This window comes from Juglans regia, chromosome 1 (assembly GCF_001411555.2).
Source record: "Juglans regia cultivar Chandler chromosome 1, Walnut 2.0, whole genome shotgun sequence".
NCBI lineage: Eukaryota > Viridiplantae > Streptophyta > Magnoliopsida > Fagales > Juglandaceae > Juglans > Juglans regia.
Window position 1 is genome coordinate 39,764,427 of NC_049901.1, and position 8,294 is coordinate 39,772,720.

Sequence of the window (8,294 nt, forward strand, 5' to 3'; positions counted from 1 at the left end):
AATAAAATATAATAAATAATCTGATATCATCTGATATCACATCAAAAAATGATAGAAGCATAATGAGAATTAAGATAAGTATCATTTGTCCAAAATCATAACCCGTGGTCCTAATCAGTTTGCTGGTCAAGTTGTGCCCGCCTAACGTGTTGCTCACCACCTAGTGTGTTGCTTGTTCGTCCTTTGCTCACCTCTTGCCTACTTATTGTCATTCATCATCCGATATTTGTACACTTCCCCATCTTTGCCCGCAAAGTGATCACCTCAACTTATAAATGATCTCATTTCTTATTGAATATACAGTCCTCTCGCCTGCCTGATTCCTTAATTGGTCTGGTATTCTAATTTTCATCTAATCCCTCACCTGATTTCTTACTAATCCTCTATTTTCATGATAATCATTTTAGCCGATGAAATTAGTAATGTTATTCCTGAATCGTGATGAGCAATATAATATTAATATTGCGTTTTAAGTTTTTATGTACTTAATTTTTTAAGCGCCACATGTTTAACAAAGATGACTGTCGACATAGTACTGCTTCTGTCAATTTACTAAATTCGGATTCGAGATTCATCTTAATTCATCTTATTTTATTATTAAAATTTTTTAAAATTTTTATACAAAATATAATAAATAATTTAATTTTTTCAAATCATAAAATAATAATAATATTAAAAATAATATTCTAATAATATTTTATTCAACTCATCTTTAAATCTAAACGAGAATATTTTTATTTGAGGATTGATCTTTATTAAAACCATGAGAATTGAAGTTTTCGACTAAAAAACATAGGCAATAATTAATCTGATTTTGAGACAAATCATAAAGGCTAGCTAATTATTCTGTATTATTATTATCGTCATCGTCGTCATCGTCATTTACAAAAATATTCTAACCTTTGCCTTGGGGTGGCCTCAATCTCAATCGAGATTGAAATTATGCAAGCAAAATTATAAACTCTTGATTTATAGTTAAGCAATGTTAGATATAATTTTAATGTACATAATCATCACGCAACTTTTTATATTACCTATTAATAAATAAATAAAGATAAAAAAAAAAAAAAAAAAAAGTAAAAGAGTAATTATTAAGTGTTTTCAAAATGTAAATACTTAAAATTAATATTTATATAAATTAATTTAATTACGTGAGATGCAAATTTTTTGAAAAAGAAATATTGGATAAGTTTCTCATCTGATTTTATTTACCTATTTATTAATCCAGACTCATTATTTTAATTTTTAAAAAAATTTAAAAAAATAAAACCCGCTTTTTCCTCAATTTCCCTCCAAGAATATGGCCCACAAGAATTTTTCCCCTGCTTCGCGCCACAAACAAGCGTCCCCTGCACCGTCTTCCTCCACCGATTTGCCTCTTTCCGATGATTCTCCGGCCATGTATCCCGTTGAATACGAGCGGGCCGTCAGTGCTTTCATGTTTGGGGACCATATCAGAGCCTTGGAGCTCGTCGATGACGCCCTTTCCCGCTACCCGGATTCGGCGCTTCTCCGCAGCACCCGAAACGTCTTTCACTACAGAGCCGCTTCCTTGCTCAAAGACCATAAGTCCAAGGTTGAATACCTGAAGAAAGCGGCCGAGTTCGCAGGCCTTGCCTTCTCTATGGCACCGAACTCCATCTCCTGCGCTAGATTGAACGTCGCCATGCTTTTCGAGCTGAAGGAGATCGCCTCCCCTACTTCAGTCTCCGATTACGAAGAAGTAATCCGGCATTGCGAGAACGCTTTGATGTTACAGAACCCAGCGGACCCTCTTGAGGGTAGCTTGGGAAAGACCAAGGCCGAGCGAGTCTTGTCGGTGAGAAAGGAGTTCTTAACGGTCATCGAGAAGGCCAAGACGAGGATCAGTTTTCTTGGAGGTGGGAATAGTAAGGACTGGTTGAAGAAGCTTGTAGAGAATGATTTTATGTCGTCCGTAAAAAACGGTTTTGAGAACATAGAACAGTTAAGGAAAGGGATCACAGAGCCGATGCCGCTGAAGGCCAAATTTCCAGCGTCGAGTCCAGCCTCGAGGGATGATCGGCTCACGGAGAAAAGAAAGAATCAAAATCTCAAGAAACTGATGTCCAACGTCGGCAAGACAGGTCGAGTCAGGACTTACTGGAACAACATGGATATCGAAGAAAGGAAGGAATTATTCACTATAGGAATAGAAGATCTCATAGCGTATTTGGATAAGAACAAGCTGGCGATGGTGAAGGAGGCTTTGGTAGAAGCAATAGATTTCGCTAAAGTGAAAAATAAATGGAAGTTTTGGGAATGTTGTTGTTGCGAAGGAAGGTTTTCGGTCGGAGTATGGGATTTGGACCACATTGGGGATATGCATATAGCTCCCCACTCCGAGTACATACAATCAGCCGCTCCGGAAATATTAGCTCCTGACTTGGCACATAAGATGCTTCAAGCTGATGTATGGAAGCCTGTGGATTCTATTTCTGCGGCCAAGATTATGGAAGATCTGCCGTCTACTGCAGATAATGGCTCTAAAGGTTCTAATGTTAGTCAGTGGCATTATTGTGATGATAGAAAGCGCGCTGATATCATCGAGAAAATTCGCTCATGCCTGCAAATGTTTACGCAAATAAATTGTCTTGCTTCTAGCCATCTCACTATGCTGCTGGACATGACAATGGACATGCTGCAAAATCGCATCCCAAGATCGATTCTCGAGGATCATGGACTGCACCAGACACTCCGTTCGATATGCTTATTGGAAGTGCCGGAGCTTGAACACGTTCTTGATTTCTTGGAAGATCTGGCTGGTGCTTGCTCATTGCGTTCTCTTTGTGAGCGTTTGTCGATAGAAGAATCGGTAGGTTATCAGGGACCTTGCTTTAAAGAGAGGATTGTTTTCAGCAGCGACTTCTCTTGCCTCCATTTGGATGAGCGATCGCTGCTGCGAGGACAGATTGATGCGCCGGATGATGGGATTGATGCGCCGGATGATGGGATTGCAGTGGCGTCAACTATTGCGGAGGATTGTGGTAATGATGAGGCAGAGCTGTCTGCAGATAGTGACGCTATTGTTTATGAATTATGTGTTGCAGTTCCTAAAATTGGGGAGCAGTGGAAGGAATGGACAAGTATGAGAGAAACCACCAGAAATATGGGAAAGGGTTTGGTGAAGATCCTTCAGATGGAATTTACACGTGAGCAGTTAATGTTAGCCAGAAAACTCAGGATTTTGAGATACGAGGACACATTGCTGAGTGTTGAGAGAATATGTGTCGAGGAAAATAAGAAAAGGGAACTAATTCCAGATTACGACCCACAGAGTTTTGAGTCTCTATTGTCGAAGCGGAAGGAGGAGCTTGAGATGGAGGGCGATGCTGCGATAGATAGCACAAGCAATGAGATAGATATCATACTTAGTATTCTGGAAGAAGCACAAGCAGACACTGACATAAACAAAGCAATCCAGAAGCAGAGGGAACATATATCTCGAGAGGTGGGTAATGGTAAACTACTAATTTATTCCTATCTTTTTCTCGGCGAAGCCTACTTATACAATCTATTTCTCTGTGTTTAATTGATTTACGAACATGTGAATTGTTCCAGGTTTAAGTGTTTTTGTTCCCTTTTTGTCTCACAAAGTTGAGTGTTTTCAGGTTTACAAACTCGATGCCATAATCCTGACAACTAAATTCGCCGTAGGGCAGACGGGGAAGAGACTTTGGAGCGTATTAGTTCATGACTATCGGTTCATTATCGTTCCCCTGTTGAAGTCATTTGTGCAGGTTTGTGTTGGCTTCATAGGGACGTTTTCTTGAATGTTCTAAGCTTCTTGTCGATCAATGTGTTTATGGTTTTGAGATGAATTTCTGCTTTCTAGGCACGCCTACATGATATGGTTGACAAAGATGCTGCAGAGAAGTCTAGTACTGCAGCAGAAGCTCTGTTAGCAGAGCTTGCCGTCGATGCCAAGAAAAACACTGATAAAGGAGGTGTTAGTTCGAAAAAAGGAGACGGAAAGTCAAAGCGTAAAAAGAAGGGAAAATATCACAGCAAGGCCAAAAATTCTGAGGTTTGAATTACTGGTTTTGTTCTATTTCTTTCTATCATGTCAATTAGCTTTCTTGTGTATTGAATCTTTTGTGTAAACTGATTTCTTAACACCTGTATTGTAGGGAACTGGTGGTAGTAAGGAGCGGCATCCCTTTAATCCCAAAAATGTGGAACAATAGTAAGTCTTTGTTTTGTTTTTGCCACCATAATTGCATTATGAAACTTCCTTTCTTTTGTTTTTTAGCTTAAAATTTGTCAGCCGTGGGAGTTCACATTTTCCTGTAAAGCTCAATGTGTTTTCATTTTTGTTTTGCTTCAGCGACATTCCCATAAGCCCGGATGAATTGGAGCAACGGGAACAGGAAGATGTTGGTCCAAGTAAGCAGGAACAGGAAGAGGAACTTCAGCGTGAGGCTATGGAGGTGCAAAGAAAGCTCGAGGAAGTTTTGGAGTTTCAGAAGAAATTCGAGGATGAGGCTAAACAAAAGCGCCAAGCTGAAAAAGCAAAGATCGTGGGGGGAACCAGTGCTGAAAATGTTGCGGAGGATGTGCATGTTGTCTTCTCCAAACTTAGCGAAGATGTTGGTCCAAGGGAGCAGGGGCATGAAGAGGAACTTCAGCGTGAGGCTATGGAGGTGCACAGAAAGCTCGAGGAAGTTTCGGAGTTTCAGAGGAAATTCGAGGATGAGGCTAAACAAAAACGCCTAGCTGAAAAAGCAAAGATCGTGGGGGGAACCAGTGCTGAAAATGTTGCGGAGGATGTGCATGTTGTCTTCTCCAAACTTATCGAAGATGTTGCTCCAAGGGAGCTGGGGCATGAAGAGGAACTTCACCATGAGGATGAGGAGGTACAAAGAAAGATTGATGCAGCTTTGGAGTTTCAGACGAAATTAGAGGACGAGGGTAAAGAAAAGCGCCTAGCTGAAAAAGCAAAAATTATGGAAAATGTTGCAGAGGATGTACCTGTTATCTCCTCTGAACCTGGTGAAAATGTTGATCCAAGTGAGCTGGAACACGAAGAAAAATTTCAGCTCGAGGATGAGGAGGTGCAAAGAAAGGTTGATAAAGCATTGGAGATTTATTTGAAATTTGAGGAAGAGGTTAAAATAGAGCTCCTTGCTGGAAAAGCAAAGATTGAGGAAAATGTTGTAGAGGAGGTGCCTCTACTCTCCTCTGAACCTGGTGAAGGTGTTGGTCCAAGTGAGCAGGAACAGGAATGGGAACTTCAGCGTGGGGATGAGGAGCTGCAAAGAAAGCTTGATGAAGCTTTGGAGTTTTATTTTAAATTTGAGGATGATGCTCGACGAAAGTACCTTGCTGAAAAAGCAAAAATTATTGAAAATGTTGCAGAGGATGTGCCTGTAATTTCCTATGAACCTGGTGGTGAAGGTGTTAAACTTGATCCACGTGAGCAGGAACAGGAAGGGGAACTTCAGCATGGGGATGAGGAGGTGCAAAGAAAGGTTGATGAAATAAATTTTGAGGATGAGGCTGAACGAAAGCACCTTGCTGGAAAAGCAAAGATTATGGAAAATGTTGCAAATGATGTGCCTGTAATCTCCTCTGAACCTGGTGAAGATGTTGGTCCAAGTAAGCAGGAACGGGAAGAGGAACATCAGCTGGAGGATGAGGTGCAAAGAGAGCTTGATGAAACTTTGGAGTTGCAGAGCCAAATTGATAACGAGGCTGAACACAAACTTGATGAGCAAGATAAGAATGTAGGTGGACCCAGTGAGAAGAATGTGGGAAGGTGGTTTTGCTGCTGTCTCCAGTGAACCTAAAGAAGATGTTTGTTCTATTAAACAGCAATAGCAGGAACAAGTGGGTAGCATCCATTTTGGTAGTCTTGAGTAGTGGACAAAGTTTTCACAGGCTGAGCAGTAGTGATCGGGTTAAGAAATAAGTAAATGAACTTGGAGAACTGCAGCACTTGAAGCACATGAAGCTGACTAGCATAGATAGCTAGAAATAGCCTATTGTACTTCTTATGGGTAAAAAAAAATTCCAACTAAACTTTCACTTGTAAAGAATTAAAGCATAGATGTATACTTCTCAAACATGACAGTTTCTCTGGACCCATTTCACTTGCATATGGCTTCATTTTGCCACTACTGTGCATAGGAAAGGGGGCCTCATGGGTTCAATACTGTATAGGCAGAGAAAATGAGAGTAATAATAATAAAAGGGAAAGGTTTGTTCTGGTTTTTGAGAATTTCCGATTGCTGGGTTTCCTTTATTAATGCTGCATATCCAAAGTCTTTCCTGTATAGTTAGTGAAAAGCAGTGTTAATTGGTTTTGGTTGGTAACTGCATTACAAATGCAATCTGTGGTATAAATAATGGATTGTCCATTATAAGGGCTGCCTCACTAAGTCGAGGGTTGCCTTAATAAGACCTGATGGAATGGCAGAGAAAATAGCAGCTGTAAATATTGCATTCCAGATTTTTAACTAATCACCACTGCTTTTATGCACTGAAAACAAGGTTCTGTAATGCTAATCATACAAGGTGATAGAGTTTTAACCTCTATAGGTAGGCCCAACAGACTCACATGTAAGCTATGAATATATACTACATTTTCCAAGCCATATAACAGGGTAATAGGTAGATTGACCAATTCCAAGGATGATATCAGAAGAGTTTTCTGATCACAGATGAAATAGCTACAGATAATTGAGTAATTATTACTGAAGAAGCTGCTCTTCCATTGGGTCTTGTGTCACTGTATTGACAGGGGTAGAATGCTCGGACTCGGAGGATTGGATGAGAATTTGCATAACAATGGTAACGAGGACCAAGAATGTGGCTGAAAATGCAATGCCTTCCCATGAGGATAGGAGAGAAGACCACTGAAAGAATTTGGTTATACCATATACAAGGACACATATCCAAGATATGACAACCTATTTGCAAAACAAAATGAGATTATAGATGAGAAAACGGATACTATCATTAATTCTCTTCAAATTATTAGAAGGGTATCTTACAAAGAAAGATTTTTTTGGTCGACCAATGTCTTGCTGAGGTAAGTCACTGAAAGAGTCCATACAAAAGTATCTCTCCAATACAGCATCCTGGAAGGTTTGAGAAAAATGAAGAAATAAAGAAAAAGTGAATATATATTATATACATTAATTAAAAAAGAAACCTAGAATGATGGCTGGTAAGATTAGCAATATAAAATAAAGCATGCACGAGTTAGATTCAGATTGGTCCACTAAAGAATTTTCCAGCATCCCTGCAAATCTAGCACAAACATCTCAACAATTATATTGAGACATCAATGTTCATACCTTTGTAACAAATATATCTTTACACCATTGTCCAATGCCATCAGCTGTTTCTGGCAACTCCTGCATTTGATGTCTCCTGATTTGCACCTTCATCTGTAAAAGAAAAGAGTGACATCAATTATTAATTGGAAGATAATATTCTCACCTCTCTGTATCACAACACCATGTGGTAAAAGGCATATTTGATGTTCTGTTGGGCTTTCTATGTTATTTCTCTTCTCAGTTCCACAATAAAGCATATAAACTAAAAGCTGAAAGGGGGTGAAGATTTCTGAAAATAGTGGTACTCATACAATTATTGGGTCCCAATTTCCAAACCAGCCTATTTAGATCAAAGTATCCATCCTGTGTGCTACTTGAAACAAACCCGGGACTCAGTTTGTGTATGTCAGTTACAGGAATTCCTTTGCAGTTTCTGCTGGGCTAAGATGAGCATAAAAACTTGACCCCTATCTGGTCATATGATTTCGACATTGGTAAATGAATCCACTACAGTACTGTCAAGTAATATTATCTTCATACCACAGAAGATTGTCTTCTACATATTCCCAACATTGTAGGTCGAGGCTGGTTTTTGGAAACGGCCACTGTACAATCATAAATTGCTGGAACAAACGAGCGCATATGCGTTACAGCTGAAACAAAACCCTGAGAGAAATTTAAGGCAATGTCAAAGGTAGATACTTGAGATGACAAGAAAAACAAATGAAAACAAAAGAATAAATGGCAAAATCCACATGCCATTAGATGTGGCAGTAATTTTCTAACTCACATGACTTATAGCTAACTTCAGATTAGATTTCATTTCGACAAGGGAAAAATAAAATAACAGACCAACTTACAATAACTCCAGCCTAAAAGGCAAATTCCTGTAAAAACTTTTACACAGCAAAAAACAGACACTGATATGACCAAGAATTAGTTAGTATGAAAATCTTTGGAAAATTTTATACTAAATTCACCTTAGTTCGGGGA

The 8,294-nt window shown here is 39.3% G+C and overlaps 2 protein-coding genes across 2 annotated transcripts; one reads left to right on the forward strand and one right to left on the reverse strand.

Annotated features, from left to right (window-relative positions):
• The first annotated feature begins 1,300 nt into the window (after positions 1-1,300).
• On the forward strand, positions 1,301-6,242 carry LOC118348791. The gene is made up of 5 exons (XM_035691318.1): positions 1,301-3,469; positions 3,630-3,758; positions 3,854-4,045; positions 4,149-4,204; positions 4,346-6,242. Exons 1-5 carry the CDS (start codon positions 1,301-1,303, stop codon positions 5,799-5,801), a joined length of 4,002 nt encoding a protein of 1,333 aa, XP_035547211.1. The 3' UTR covers positions 5,802-6,242.
• A 298-nt stretch (positions 6,243-6,540) lies between these two features.
• LOC118343976 (1-acyl-sn-glycerol-3-phosphate acyltransferase 3-like) lies at positions 6,541-8,288 on the reverse strand. The gene is made up of 5 exons (XM_035683532.1): positions 8,282-8,288; positions 7,842-7,967; positions 7,320-7,412; positions 7,014-7,100; positions 6,541-6,929 (listed from the first exon to the last, which is right to left on the reverse strand). The coding sequence occupies exons 2-5, from the start codon at positions 7,941-7,943 to the stop codon at positions 6,711-6,713; spliced, it is 501 nt and encodes a 166-aa protein (XP_035539425.1). The 5' UTR covers positions 7,944-7,967; positions 8,282-8,288; the 3' UTR covers positions 6,541-6,710.
• Between the last annotated feature and the right edge of the window lie 6 nt (positions 8,289-8,294).

What these genes read in the sequence shown, in the direction of transcription:
- LOC118348791 (XM_035691318.1), top strand. Translation starts at nt 1,301, where the DNA reads ATGGCCCACAAGAATTTTTCCCCTGCTTCGCGCCACAAACAAGCGTCC. An exon ending in TGTTGAAGTCATTTGTGCAG is followed by an intron (nt 3,759 to 3,853) that starts GTTTGTGTTGGC and finishes TCTGCTTTCTAG; the next exon opens with GCACGCCTACATGATATGGT. An exon ending in GCAAGGCCAAAAATTCTGAG is followed by an intron (nt 4,046 to 4,148) that starts GTTTGAATTACT and finishes CCTGTATTGTAG; the next exon opens with GGAACTGGTGGTAGTAAGGA.
- LOC118343976 (XM_035683532.1), bottom strand. Translation starts at nt 7,943, where the DNA reads ATGCGCTCGTTTGTTCCAGCAATTTATGATTGTACAGTGGCCGTTTCC. An exon ending in AAGATATATTTGTTACAAAG is followed by an intron (nt 7,101 to 7,319) that starts GTATGAACATTG and finishes CAAACCTTCCAG; the next exon opens with GATGCTGTATTGGAGAGATA. An exon ending in GACCAAAAAAATCTTTCTTT is followed by an intron (nt 6,930 to 7,013) that starts GTAAGATACCCT and finishes TTTTGCAAATAG; the next exon opens with GTTGTCATATCTTGGATATG.